We start from the raw sequence: 15745 nt of genomic DNA on the forward strand, positions 1-15745 counted from the left end.
AGACTCAGGGACTATTCAAAGCTAAAGGATTGCCAATGCTCCTTGGCTCCCACTCCCCTTAGGCTATAGCTTAAGAAATAAATTTTGGAGTTCACTGAGGAGAAAAACAGTGCATCTTAGAGGTCATGGCCCCATCCACTTCCCAGCTAGCACATTGAGCTCTGTCTTTATTGAGCAAAGACAATGAATTGTACTTTTGGTTCCTCTCTGCTACACTCCTGCCTTCTGTCTCAACTAAGTACATTTGCAATACTGTCTTGCCTGCTATAGAATGTTGTCACTTTAAAATAGAGAATAAAATAATCTAAATTCAATAATCAAATACTATAGTTCCTGTATGGATAGCAGTGATAATGGTTTATATACAGAAGTTTTAGGACACCTAGTTTAACAAAGATTTAACTAGCACATACAGAGAAATGCAACATCTATTGTTTAAGCTACTCTGGCCTTTGACCTGCACCATCAGATATCAATAAAAATAAATAAATGAACATTATATTTTAAAATAATTTCTACTTAATGCTTTAATTCAGGGTTGCAAGTTTTTTCTGTAGAGGGCCAGAGAGTAAATATTTTAGACTATGTGGGCCAAATGGTTTCTTGCAACTAAATTCTGTCATTGTGTTAGTATGTGATCAAGGGTCACCATGGACCTAAATGGGGTTCTGTTATCTATGGTCACAAATGCAAAAAAAGAAGACTCTTAGGATGAAAAATTTTCAAGAGATAAAGAGATAATAAAGAATTTCAAATAATAGGTTCCCAATAAAACTCCCCAAATTACTCATCCCCACGTGGGCAAATGCCTTAGCCCAATAGGCATGGTCTGAAGTGGGTTGGCTGAGGCCCAAGTGCTTGCCACATGTCTAAGATACCTTCTGGCAAGGAATTGCACAAAAAGGATTAGGCAGGTTCCAGAGAGCTGGAATAGAAGGAGAGACTTAACATTCAAAATATACCACATAATCCAAATGAAGTCAAGATAACAGTACCATTATCTCTGCCAAGGACCAGGAACAGCCTCCCATATATCTCTCCCTACATTCTCTTCCAAGTACCTCTTCCAAGTGTCTCTCTTGTGTCTTCTCCACATGTCTCCTATCAGTCCCCTTCCCCCTTTGTTTCACCTCCCTTTATAAATACACCTTGCTCCTTCCAGCTGCCCCCCACACTCATGAAGTCAGCGTCATGGCATACTCAGATGTTAGACCAAGGCAGATTGCCCCAGGGGAAAACACACCTCTTTCACAGAGATGTGTCTATAACCATTACAGCACAAAAGTGGCCATAGACAATACATAATGGGTGGGTGTGACTGGACTTCATAAGACTTGTTTACAAAGATAGGCAATGACTGGATTTGACCACCAGGCATATGGTTTGCTAGCCTTTTCATTGAAAGAGTCCCTTCTGATGACTTAAAAAGTTTATTCTCTTATATAGTCTCTCCTTTCATATTATTGTAGAGCCTCTGATAAAACCAAAGAGAGTTAGGAGAAGCATCTTCTCTCTGGAATCTTCCAACCTCAGGGCCATGTTTCTTGTCTACATGCTTTTAACTTGCCTTGCTGATTTTAGCTTGAGGAGGGGATAACTGAACTGGGACTTACCGGTATGGGCTCTCGGTGGTACTTCCTGTTTCTCTGTGAATTTCCCTTCGTTTCTTTGGTGTTATAATCTTTCAGGAGTCTGGTTGTGGTTGCCACCCAATCTCAGGTCAGGTAGACAGATCTGGAGCCCCATGGGCAACACTATTAACATCATGGCAATCCCCTCTGGTAAGCTGTCCAGCCCCATCTGCATCCCACACACCACGTGTGAACCAAGGGCAGCTTGGGAAAACTGTTCCTCAAGTTTTCAGGTTTCTGAATACACTGGCCAAGTTGACTTTGACAGTTCCTGTGGTTTTTTAAGATGCCTTTATGTGTCCCTGTTTTTAATATTATCCTCAATTATCTGATACTTCCTCCCATACACTTAGTGTAAAGCCCAGAGAACTTCTTAGATCTTGATATATTTAAAAAGGGAAAAAAATGTATTTGAAATTTTTCAAAATAGTAACTGAACTTGCATCTTCTATGTCAGAAGTTGAAAGCTGCATTCTCCTTTTTCTTTTTGTTCCTTCTCAAGTTAATCCTAACTTCCCCAACCCACCCCCAAGATAGATAGACAAGGTAGGTAGAATAAAGGCATTGCATTTAGAAAGTTCAAAAGGAAAAGTAGTATTTTTTTCACTATATATAATTTCACCATGTTAACAGTAGAGACTGATGTGAAGCCACATAGGCATGGGTACACTTCAAAAGCCACACTGTACACAACACTGAGAAAGGAGATTGATGATTTCTTATTGTGTTTATTATATTAAATGATTAACAAACTGATATGGCTAGAAGACCCTTATATATTGTAGTTGATATTTCTTCCATTTATATTTCAGTAAAATAGTAACTCAAATGAAGAACTGAGGCTCATAAATAATTATTTCTAAAAATGATGACATTATTCAAAGCCTGGAGTTAGAGTCTCCTTAATTAATGATTGTCAGGTGGTTCACAATGGAAATATTTGCTAGTTTTACATTGATTAAAGATGAACAGATTTGTGAGCATTTGTGTTGATGGTAATAGACACTAATTAAGAAGCAATTCTTAGCTGCGAGGTATCTTTATGATTATCTAATCTGACAGTCTCATTTTATAGCTTGATAGAATTATAAAATAGATATGTAAAAGTTGAATTATTAGTAATTTCACATATTTAGTGACACAAGAGGAACTTCAAACCACATATTTTGACTTCTGGGCTAAGACTGCATAACATGACATCTTTTCTTCATTAGGGTAAATACAACTGTGATAAAAATTCAAAATGAAAAACTGTCTAAATTCAACTCATCAGGTGGATTAGAATCATAAGCAAAGACTGCCTATCAAGAATCATTTCTGTTTTGGGGAATCCATAGTCTATATAAATAGTCTTAGTGGGTGTGATTCTAATGAAAGAGTAATCATTAAAAAATAACTTGTTGCATATTTACTGTGTGGCAAACTCTGCTAAGGACTTAATTTATACATTGTATATAAGATGGGAATTGGTTTTTAATATTTATCATACAAGGTTGTTTTGAGTATTAAATGAGATTATGGATCAAAGTGTTTAGAAACTACCTGGCACATGGACAGTGCTTAATGAAAGATAGCTGTCACGATGGTTATATCATTGAATACAGTTGATCTTATACAAAAGCTGTGAGTTCATTCATTTGGTCAAATGGCCAAAACTAATATTTGGTGGTTCAGAAGGGAGAACCCAAACCCATGCTCTTCCACGCTAGTTAGTTTCATGTATCTTTTGGGAACTGCAGGTGAATGAGAACTAGTAGTGGAGTGTAAGTCTGACATTTATCTCCTGCTCACTCATGTAGCAGCTGAGCAAGTACCAGCAGTTTCCATGCCTCAATTTTTTCATCTCTAAACCATAATATCAACACCCACGTAGAGGGTTGTTATAACAAAATGTAAGGTAACATCACAAAATAATAGAATGAATTGGTTCATGCCTATATGGCATTTAGGGTTTAAAAGTGGAGGGACATAGGCAAATAAACTATGCTCTTATTATATAATGCAACTCCATGTGAAAGAAATACACAGAGGAGGAAAGCCTCTTTTATTGAGATAAACACCTTTAAAAATATATATTATTGGGCCTCCCCGGTGGCGCAGCGGTTGAGCGCTGGGTTGCGAAGCTGCCCGCGGCCTCTGCGGCGCCGGTTCGATCCCCGGCTGCTCCCCAGCCACCAGAGGAGGGTCCCACATGGCGCGCAGACCTCTCCTGCCGCCCGCTGCTCCCCTCAGCAGTGTACTTCGGTCCTTCTGCCTGCTCTGCTTCCCGATCTGGCTCTGGTGAATTCTCTCACCCTCCCGTGCTTCTGACTGTACCCAGTGCATGTATAAACAAACAAACAAACAAATAAAGAAAGAAAGAAATAAAACATGCCTCTATTAAAAAAAAAAAAATCTTTAAAAAAAAAAATAAATAAATAAATAAAAATATATATTATTTAACAGGATTTATATCTTAGTTTATCTTTTTTTTTTTTTTTTTTGCTTTTTTTGTTTTTGGCCTGTGAGTCCTTTAAAGGAGCTAGCTTGCTTATTTTCATTGTAACATCCATTTTTAACACTATATTGCATAAACGCAGGAACTTAAAAAATATTTAATGCACATTTGTTATATGCAAAGTCATGGGTCAGTAAGTTTGTTGGCTGTAAGCAAAAAATGGAATGTCAGTACATAAGAACAACAAAAATTAAGAAATTGAAAATGAGTGAAAAATCGCTTATTCCCAAAGAGAACACCTGAAAAATATGTTTTCAGAAATTGAAGGTCAAAGAGAGGCAAAGCACATCAGAGAAAATGAGTTTCTTAATCTCACTGAGCCAGATTTGCCTATTGAGCATACAGCTTATGACAAAATAATTGTCCAGTAATTACTCTAAAAGATGGAACAAAATCAAATTAAATTGGAGTAAATTGCCTTTTGCACTGTGGCCAATGACAAGTAGTGACACATTCATGCTACAAAAATACTACTTTCTCTTATGTGAGAGGTGGCCAGTTGCTTAGTGGTTAAGTGACTAGATCGCCCCATCCAAAAGTCTCCTGCAACCTTGTCCCTTGGAGGAAGTGCAAAGTTTATTATTGCTACTGCCATATGTGGCAATTTCATATTCAGTAATGCAGAAATATATGTCCTAAGCTATGCACATGTATGTCGAGTATTACAATTTGTAATTGCTGAGTTCCTACTGTGTGCCAGGAAAGGTCCAGTGATTTATAGGTACTGACACATTTTATATGCACAAATAGAGCAGGTAGATATTCTTGTAGTTTTTTCAATGAATGACTGAGCTATGGCAAGTTTGAGGATGTTGTACCAAATTTCACAAGTAGCAAGAGGAAGATCCAGGAATGGAAACCAGTCATCAGTTGCTTCCTGTCCAGAGCAGGTGCACTTCGTCATAGAACAATGTGCATTTTCTCTGTGTAGTGCAGAAGCCAATGTTAGACAAGTTCTAGCACTTATTCCATTACATAAAAGCAAAACCAGGTTTGCACTATTATTGAACACACAATAAGTGAATCAGTTGTTACTCTTATATCTACTACATTTAGACTATTACTTTTGAAATTAGAAAGAGGCAAATAGAGACATAGGAGATCTACTGGCAGCTCAGGCATCAAAAGACTGCTTTTCAGGTGCAGAAAAAGATATTTTATCAGTGATCTGTTAGCAAGAAGAATGAGGGGCACCCCAGGACCCCCAAACCTGCCTGCTCTAAATTGTTCTGTATTTCTGCCACAAAAAAGACAAAACATACTTTTAGTTTTAAGACCTTCAATAGATAGAAAATAATTTTATTATAATTAGTGAAAAATATAGTTAAAATAGAGAAAAATTAGAGAAAGAATATAAATTAGAGAAAGAATATAGTTAAAATAGCTTCCAATTAAATATCCAAAGTTACCCATCTCCTTATAGGAAAGTACTCAGTCAGTCAGGGTTGGCCCAAAGTAGGGTCACTGAGGCCCAAAAAGCTTGCCACAAGTCTAAGGCACCTTCTGATGGGGAACCCTAAGAAAGGAGTAGAAAGAGCCAGGTAAGTCTGGAAGGAAATTCGTAAAATCAAAATCCAAGTCAAGATAAAGGCCGCCATTGTCAGCCTCCCCATGGGTCTCTCACCCATATCTCTTCCAAGTGTCTCCTTCCATGTCCCCCAATCCCTGGCACAAGACCAAGACTGAGAAGCAAGCATGGCTTCTTCTTAACATGTCTCTGTGTTCCACATGCCTATTCCAGGTCTTCTCTTTCCTTCCTTCAAGTCTTTTCCCTCTTCCTGATCCTTCTTTCTCATGTCCTTTTTAACTTCTCATTGCTCAGCTCCTCACTTCCTTGGCTGGGGCAGAGTATCTGGAGCCTCCCCTTACCATGGGATTACACTGTTACATACCTAGTGATAACCAATTATATTAACCTGTACACATGGGTAACTAAATAGCAATTTCATTCTTTCAGAGAGGGGGACATGACTTGTTGATTTCACTCATGTAAGAAATAAGTAAAAGCTGTGACAGACATTTGCCATAACATGTGGGAATGTAGAAGACTTTGAGGAGATGCATTATTTTAACACACTAATAATAATAGCATTTATTTTATACTTATAATTTATTAGGAATAGTGAAATTTTCACATTATTTCTCTAACCTTTTATGTAGGTAGCCTACTCTTAATGCTGAAACTTATATAAGGGGCCCCCTAATAAAAATATACAGCCACATTTACAAATGTGGACAAAAATGCCTAAATAAATATAAGCACTAATTTAAAAGAAAAATAGTGTTATATCAATAAGTTAAGGAATGTTAAATATGGAAATATCTTAGTATCATGACACATAAGAGACTTACTTAAAAAAAAAAAAACTAAGATACTTAGAAGAAAAACACATAATTTAAACAACCAAATAAAAAACTAGAATCAGTAACCGATTTAAAGATTAAGTAGAAAGAAACATCCTTAACATGAAAACAGATTCTCCATCTTTTACAATAGCCAAAAGTGACGCAATCCTTAACAGATAGAAATGCGCCTAAAAGGCCAACCATAATTATTATTCAACAATTTTTCAAAAGTTCTAAGGCATGAAAAATATGCTTCACTTATTGGAATTTGAAAAGAAACACATTATTATTTATAAAGGTTACCCAATGTGAAAGGTTAACATCTATGAAGCCATTTATAAAAAGCGCTTGGGCAGCCATTACAAAGATTTTGCATTAGCTCTCACCTTGACTTGGGCCAAAAACCTCTGAACTGTGCTGAAAGCAATTGTTTTAAGAAACCATCAAGAAAATAATTGTTTGATAAGTCACAAGGATAGAGCTGATAATTATAAACTTTTAAATGAAGGATAGAATCAGTCAAGTTCCCCTTTCCATAGAATTAGTAACCAGTTACGTGTAGCCAAAAATAGTTTGTTTATTAGCACTTATCAACTCTCTTCATTAATCACTTATTCATTTTATTTTCTTCCCATAAAAATGACGGACAGTCCCCAGGGGAAGTGGAAATTTTAGATTTTTTTTTAGTTGAAACTGTACTTCCTCAGTCCCAAATAGTTGTGCTTTGCCTTTTTAGTTGTCTCTTTAATTTTTAGATCTACAGCATAAATAGTCTCTCTCTCCAAACACACACACATGTATATACATACACATGCATATACACACATACATATATATATATATATACATATATATTATACTTTACAGAATTCCTATTGAGATTATATGTTGGTTTTATTGTCATATATAGGCAAAATAATTAGTTTTGCTCTATTTCAAAACTAATGAGAACACAACCACTTTACTCATTTAGATTCCAGCATTAATGAGGAGGAATTAGTCTTAACTGGGAAGACAGTTATCTTTTCTACTCTGATGAAAGAAACAAGATTATTCTCTCTTTATGTATTCTCTTTTCACAGCCTTTGAGGGATAGATGATGACCCTTGAAGAGGTTTCCTTTAGGCTCTGGAGAAAAAAACCAATAGGGCCAGTTGAATGACCACGTTACAATTAAAGCCATCCTCTCCAAGGACTGGAATATTTATATCTTTAAGATTAAAGATTTCTCACTCTTGGATATTTTACCTCTAAATTCCCTCTCCACCTTCCTTCTAAGAATATCATCTGCTAATTATGTTAATCAATCAGTTCATTTTCAGATTACTCAGCTGCAAGTTGATTAACTTGTGTTTTTCCTTACAATCTCTTTGGCCACACTTTTATCGTACCGTCTCTTAGAATGTTGACTTCTTTGTGGCTCATCCTTTCTATTTTAGTTCTTACTGGCCTGTTCCCTTATTATAGATTTAACTTGAAGTTTCAGAAGCCCCTCATTAACTACAGTGATGTGTTTTTATTTAATCCCAGTAAGGCTGGTGCTAATTAGTTTCACATGAGTTCAAAAGATGATCAGCCTGCAAAATTTAGTCTCATCCAAAAGCTGTTGTCATAGTGATGCCAGTAATACAGTGCTTACTGCATCTAGAGGTAGATGTTTTGTCTTTCATTTTGTGGATTTCTTCTTAGTTTCTGTTAACATCCATTGATGTACATGATGGTGTCTTGTTTTTGTAACTGGAAAAGAAATAAATTTTTTTGGAAAAAGTGCAGGAAAGAGTCAAGGGAGACAGAGCAGTTTGTTTTCCATGAATTCCCTCCCTTATCCTATAAACTGGACTAGAGCCTCTACTGTAAGCTGATATAGGATGAGGAGTTAAGGAAAAATGTTCTGGGGGAGATTTTGTGACTGCCTCAACATATTCAAATGGCTGGAATGAATGGCAAAATTTAAGTGAAAAGGCTAGGGTTCAGGGAACAACTGGACTTGAGCTTCTAGGCCTGCATTTTCTATGGAGCCAGATTCTCAGGCTAGTGGTTATTAGGAATCCTTCACTGTGCAACTACCTGTGGAGCTGAGACCTGAAAAGTGGAAAAAAGTAAATTAATGAAGGAGAGAAACCGTTCCAAGGAGAGGAAAAAGTTGACTCAGGAACTCTAAGAGAGAGGGACATGCATAGCAATGCCAGGAATGCAAAAAAGCTGGGGGGGGGACTGGAACTTTGACTTGCACTCACACTGGACAGTGCACTGAAGCAGGGGCCGATCATTCCAGGTTGTGTAGCCACATTAACTTTTTAATTTTATCTTAAAAGTAATTGGGATTCATTGAATGGCCTTCACAGAACTGGTCACATGTGCTTTATGGTTTGATGAGATCATTTTATAGCCCAGATTATTGAACTTTAGCATATGTCAGAATCAGTTGGATGACTTTTTAAAATGGATTGTTGGGCTTGATTCCATTTATCTGGGCTACAGTGTGTGAATATCCTTTTCTAGTAGGATCCCAGGTGGTTGTGATGCTGATGCCTCTGACTTGGGGTCCACACTTTGAAAACCACTGGTCTACTAATTGTGAATGAATTGGAAGGACCCAAAGTGGGTGTCAGGTGGACCACTTACAATTAAAAACCAGTATCAGTAGTCCATACAAGAAGTGACAGGCGTTTGACTTGGGAAATGGAAAGAAGTCAACTAACTAATCTAAGGATTATTTAGGAGGCAAAATAGGCAGGATTTGATGCCTGGTTAAATGTGGATGTGAAGGACAGAAATGTCAAAGAGAATCCAGTGGCTTAACTGCTTTACTTTGCTGTCTGGAAAGAAGAAAGTCGCATCTTGAGAGTCAGGAGGGACAGTAATTAGTCCAAAGTGAGAGGTTTTATTTTAAAAGCTCCTTTGACCTTTTGGCTGACCATTATGGGCAACAACCTCACAATAATCATAGAAAGCATTAGTGCTGACAGCCCAATTATGAAAGACTGTAGGCTCAAGAGAACACAGAAAGTGTGCTGTGGGAGAATGCCAGTAAAACACCTCTTCACTCTGTGTGGGATTCCCTATAGGCAAGTGGCACACGGGCCAAGTTACATTTGGGCTCAGTGTCAGATCTGATTGCTGTGGCTACAGCTGAAGCCAGTATATAGAGCTTCTAAAGTGAATAAAGACAGCAATAATCACTAAAGATAGTGATTACAAGTAGAGAGAGAAGAGAGCAGATAAAAGATTAAACTAAAAAAAGGTTAATCCCTGAACTGAAAAGAAAATTTTCAGAGAGAGTGAATGTGGAAATTGCCCAAGATAAAGAAGTTTGCAGTGCAGGGCAAGTGACAGCTGGCAGCTTACAAACCAAAGGAAACAAAGTTTTAAGACAAAAAGCTTGGTGGGATCGGGAGAGGGATGGCATTCTTTGAGTTGTCTAAAGACAGAACTACTGCAGAAATAAGTCAGGGAACTGTAAGTATGTGCCAGAGTGTGTCCCAAGGAATGTTCAGGGAAAGCATTAATGATCAAAACTGGAATATTTTGGTGGCATCTTTGCCATTGTTTGGAGGAAGTAAAACAGAGGCTTTACCCCTGGAAATGCCAGAGATTATATCCAAAGGTCTTTGAGAAAGGTCCACAAATACAAATTTGATAGCATTCCAGAGACCATACCAGTATCTTCTTGCCAAAAAATAAATGGCATCTCTCCCAAAGACAGGGGGCATTTGGCTTGGGATCTAATAGAGAGAATTGTGGGAACTCAGAGAAGGAATGCCCATGAGAAAGGTTCAGTGGAATTTGAAAGTATCAAGGGAATCTTTTCAAGTGAAGTGATGAATACATCAAGTTTTATAGTACTTTGAGGTAGAATATACTTTGGTGTTAGAAAACATAGGCTTATATTTGTATTCTTTTAAAAGATCTTAGCATTAAAAAAAAGGTAGGGAGAAGTATAAGTAAACAAAAACAACCATAAGAAATGTTTTAATGGCCTATTTAAATTATGAGCACTTGATATAATACTCAGATGACTTTTGCAGAATCCCTTACTGATATCATGACGCTGGACACCTCAATGATTATATGGGAAACAAATTGTTCTCTCAACCTTCCTACACAGATTATTAACAGTTCAATTAGACACAACCTACCATCAACTATCTAAATTCTGAGTGGAGATTGTGACTTAAAGAAATGTGTTTGCTGTTTTGAGAACTGTTTTCTAAATCTAGATAATTATGGATATATTTTGAAGGATTCAAGTTATATACTTCCTATCCCTCAGGAAGAAAAATAGGGGAGATAATCAGGTGGGTTACATTTTTCTTGGTTAAGGCTTGTTACATTTTTCTGTTTGTTTGATTACATTTGTTTCAAGTAATAAAAACAATTCTAACTCATGTAAACTAAAAGGAAATTTTATTTTCTATTCAAGTTTCACAGTCCCAAACCCCTGCTCACCACTGGTTAGGAAATGGGAAATACTGTTCCCTGCAATCTCAAAGATTGCACATAGGAGAGGGGAGGTAATACGTCAACAGGAAATTGGGGTGCTATTATCAGAAGAAGGGAGAGTGATTGCCAGCTAATTAAACCAACAAATATCTGCTACGAAATCCTTTTAAGAACATTTTGCTTATATAGAAAGCTTTTATAAAAGGGCTGATTACATGAGCTATTGAAAGACCCTACTCATATTCATTAGAAATTTTTTCTTATGTATTTTACCCAGACATTATTAACAATAAGTTATATTTTAAATGGAGAGGAGACTGTGTGTGTGTGGTGAAAATATTAACAAAGTGTACAGAAATCAGAGGGAATCTATTATTCAGAAGAGTTTCAACTATGATGAGGGCCCTGTTTCTTTCTTTTTTTTTTTTTTTGCAGCTATGAACATGTCATACCTTAAGTTGTTTTTTTTTTTTAGCATTTTTTCATTTTTGTTTTTTTTAAGATTTATTTATGTATTTATACAAGCACTGGGTACAGTCAGAAGCGCAGGAGGGTGAGAGAATTCACCAGAGCCAGAGCGGGGAGCAGAGCAGTCAGAAGGACTTAAGTACACTGCTGAGGGGAGCAGCGGGCGGCAGGAGAGGTCTGCGCGCCATGGGGGACCCTCTTCCGGTGGCCAGGGAGCAGCCAGGAATCAAACCTGTGCTGCAGAGGCTGTGGGCAGCTTCACAACCCAGCGCTTAACCCTGCTGCACCACCAGGGAGGCCCGGGCCCTGATTCTTGACTATGATACAAGTTACATGTAGTTACATATAGCAGACACTATTGCTATGGTTTAGGCACTATATAGGTACTATGGGAAACACTTTACAGTATTATTTAACAGAGAAAGTCACAATGTGATGCTATGTGGGTTTTTTGTTTTTGTTTTTTTTAACTATTTCTTACTTTAGCCCACCTATCAGTTTGTCAGTGATTCTTTTCTGGTCTTTGGAATTTGCTCTGAGTTGATCTGAAGTTCCCCAAGAAGATCCAAAATTTTGTTCAAGTGGTCTGTGTGTTTTACACTTTTTTACCAAGGATCAAGTCTTGCCCTATCAGAATGATTTGATTTCATAGTGCACTCACACAAGTAGAGAACAGATGGATAACACCGATTGTCAAATTGTATGACATAGGGAATATCTCTTTCAACCCCACCTCCCTGCTAATATCAGCTGGGGACTTGGGTTGAAGTAGGTGGTGGCTGCAATCTAGGAGTAAATCTCAAATGGCACAAGTTACAAACACAGTTATACTGGTTTTAGGCATTATTGAATTCCATTCTGTAGTAGATCCTGTTTCTTTCCATTTAAAATAAGGATTCAATACGTGCATGCATGGGGCACAAGCAAGCATGCGTGCGCGTGCGCGCACACACACGCACGCACACAGAGTCATGGAGCTAAACTGTAACTGTGAAGTAGTATTTACACTCCTTGAAGAAGCTTCCTGTTCTCCTTGGTTTCACATTTCTTTCCTTAATATCTTGAAGTACTTTTATGATTTAAGAATTACAACTCCATTTCAAACCCTTCCTATTCCAAGTTCTTTTCCATTCTTTAACTCTCCCTACGCATTCTTAAAGTATGACTGAAGGTCAACTCTTAATGGAAAACAGAATTATATGTATATCAAGTCTTGTCAAGTAGTACTTTTACCAAAGTTTCTGTTATTTGTAATAATAAAGCCTTTATATTCTGTTTCTGTTGTACATGGAAACAAAAATAATTGTAAAGTTTTAATTATTACATTTACTGTTACAATTTGCTTTATGCTATAAAGATATTGCTGACTCTGGTGTTGGTGTTTTAAGAGTAGATTGTATTGATGTTCAAGACATATTGGGTATTCAGCTGAATTTTACTTATGAAGGTGAAATGGTCCTGTCAAGGGGATATCAATTTGGCTCCAAGAGGCAAACTTTTCTGACAGTGTCTGAACAAAACAAGGGTTACAGCGTAACTGCCCTTATTGTTTAGTAATTGACCCCAACAACAGTGAAAAGTTGAGGAGAGGTTGTGTAGAGAGTTAACAAGAAAAACCTCAAGTAATACAAAATGTTCAGGAAGCAGGAACACTGAAAGGTACACAGAAGAAGGAACATTTTTCTCTGCCTAGTAACCATTTCTTTCTCCTTTGGCCAAAAAAAGTCATGGGACTAAAACGTACTAGATAAATGCCAATGTTAAGATGTCACAAAGAAAGGCAAAACTGGGAGATTCTGCTCATCTAGTCATGGGAATACTAAAATGCCAATTTTAACTGGATATGTTAAATGCACAGAGAGAAACTGCATCTATACGCATCCATTCACACTTGGTTTATTTTTGTGTATCTAGTTACCAAGCATTTCGACTTACACATAATTGGAACTCAGAAATTTACCAATTCATTCATATAACACATATAGCACTTATTTAATACCTACTGTATTCTCATGATGAGAATACAGCAATAAAAAACAAAACCACAGAGCTTCCACTGTGGTATCATCAAGATGATTCTATTCTCTGTTTGCAACCTAGAGAATCAGTGATTATAAAATGTAGTCTCCTGACTGTGACCCTGACCAATTTTTTTTTTAACCACTTGGGTCCCAGTTTCTTCATTAATGAAATAAGAATACAATGAGGTAACCCATGTGTTTATATATATATATATATATATATATATATATAGTTAATAATGTTAATAATAATCTATGTTAATGTGTTTATTTAGATCAATGTTTGCCACTGATAAATATGATAGAAGTGTCAGACATTTTCTTGTTAAGAGAAATTGATCTAAATTTACCTCATGTGGAAACAGTCTTTAATTATAGGGTAAAAGCTAGAATAGAGACAAGGAATTCAAGACAGTCAAACTTGAAGTGTGAAATGCACCTCAGTGAGTTATTGGCATTTACATTAATTGTTCAAAGAAGCTTACAGAAGACCAGAAAAGAGCATAACTTTTGTTAGGACAGTTACTTACATCTTTGGCCCACAGTTCCTCATCTATGAAGAAGGAGTAATAAAAGACATCACTGAATTGAGTTCTTTGAGGAGTAAAGGAAATGATGTATTTTAGCATGTGCCAACTGTTTATCTCAAATTATATTTATGACTAACTCTTCAAGTCTACCTTTACCTACCCCTCTCTTTCTTTCTATATTTCACAGAAAAGATGACATCAGCATCCAAAGGAGTTCTCCGCCCATTTCTGATTGTGTGTATTATCCTGGGATCCTTCATGGCCTGTCTGCTCATTTACATCAAGCCTACTAACAGCTGGATCTTCAGTCCCATGGAGTCAGCCAGCTCAGTGCTGAAGATGAAAAATTTCTTCTCCACCAAAACTGATTATAATGAAACCACTGTTCTGATTTGGTTGTGGCCATTTGGGCATACCTTTGACCTTACATCTTGCCAAGCAAAGTTCAACATCCAAGGATGCCATCTTACAGCAGACCGTTCTCTGTACAATAAATCTCATGCAGTTCTGATTCATCACCGCGACATCAGTTGGGATCTGGCTAATTTACCTCAACAGCCTAGACCACCCTTCCAGAAATGGATTTGGATGAATTTGGAATCACCAACTCACTCACCCCAAAAGAGTGGCATTGAACACCTGTTCAACCTGACTCTGACTTACCGCCGTGACTCAGACATCCAAGTGCCTTATGGCGTCTTGACGGTGAGCACAAACCCATTCATGTTTGAAGTGCCAAGCAAGGAGAAGTTAGTATGCTGGGTCGTAAGTAACTGGAACCCTGAGCATGCCAGGGTCAAGTATTACAATGAGCTAAGCAAAAACATTGAAATCCACACATATGGGCAAGCATTTGGAGAGTATTTGAATGATAAAAGTTTGATTCCTACCATATCTACTTGCAAATTTTATCTTTCTTTCGAAAACTCAATCCACAAAGATTACATCACAGAAAAGCTCTATAATGCTTTCGTGGCTGGCTCTGTACCTGTTGTTTTGGGGCCATCTAGGGAAAACTATGAAAATTATATTCCAGCAGATTCATTCATTCACGTGGAAGATTATAAATCTCCCAGTGAGTTAGCAAAATATCTGAAGGAAGTTGACAAAAACAATAAGTTGTATCTTAGTTATTTTAAATGGAGGAAAGATTTCACAGTAAATCTTCCACAATTTTGGGAATCACACGCATGCTTGGCTTGTGATCATGTGAAAAGGCATCAAGAATATAAGTCTGTTGGTAATTTAGAGAAGTGGTTTTGGCATTAAAGTTTTCCATCGTTTGCACACTTAGCAAATTATTTTGATGAGCTATCATCCATGTTTTGAGGATGAGAAGAAAGACAACATTCTGCTTATGTGTCACAATTTATTTTTATCACTTTTCTCTTGGGTGACATGTATATTTTGATGGAGATTTTTAAGCGCTCAGCATTAGCAATCACTCTATTTGGTTTTAAATTATCCTGTATATACCTAATTATGTACACTAAAAAATAATTTATTCTTTGCAATCATTTGTAAAATTGTTTTTTCATACCTTTGTGGTTGCCCAAAATGTAATTTTGTAATATGACTGTTGTTTCTACATTGATCAATTGTTTAATATATTTGGGAAGTAAAGATGTATATCTTAAATTATGAAATATTTTCACTAAATATTATAATCTCTGGTTCCAAGTTTGCATAATATAACAAAGGAGAAACATTTGTAATTGAACTCTGACCTCTTTGATCTACAAAATGAACAAAGTGCATAACTATTTGATCTAAATTTTTTTATCTGTTTACCACATTTGTGAAGGAAGA

General features: G+C 36.8%; 1 protein-coding gene across 2 annotated transcripts in view; it reads left to right on the top strand.

Annotated features, from left to right (window-relative positions):
* The window catches only part of FUT9 (fucosyltransferase 9), a 165887-nt gene extending 150445 nt beyond the window's left edge, over window positions 1-15442 (top strand). For both annotated transcript variants that reach the window (XM_037520123.2, XM_054699037.1), the window contains one exon: window positions 14124-15442. In XM_037520123.2, the coding sequence (XP_037376020.1) occupies window positions 14129-15205 (1077 nt within the window). In that variant the 5' untranslated portion in view covers window positions 14124-14128 and the 3' untranslated portion in view covers window positions 15206-15442. The remainder of the gene's footprint in view (window positions 1-14123) is intronic.
* Window positions 15443-15745: the final 303 nt, after the last annotated feature.

The sequence above is a fragment of the Talpa occidentalis genome, unplaced genomic scaffold (genome assembly GCF_014898055.3).
Source record: "Talpa occidentalis isolate TD23 unplaced genomic scaffold, MPIMG_talOcc4v2.1 talOcc4.2, whole genome shotgun sequence".
Classification (NCBI taxonomy): domain Eukaryota; kingdom Metazoa; phylum Chordata; class Mammalia; order Eulipotyphla; family Talpidae; genus Talpa; species Talpa occidentalis.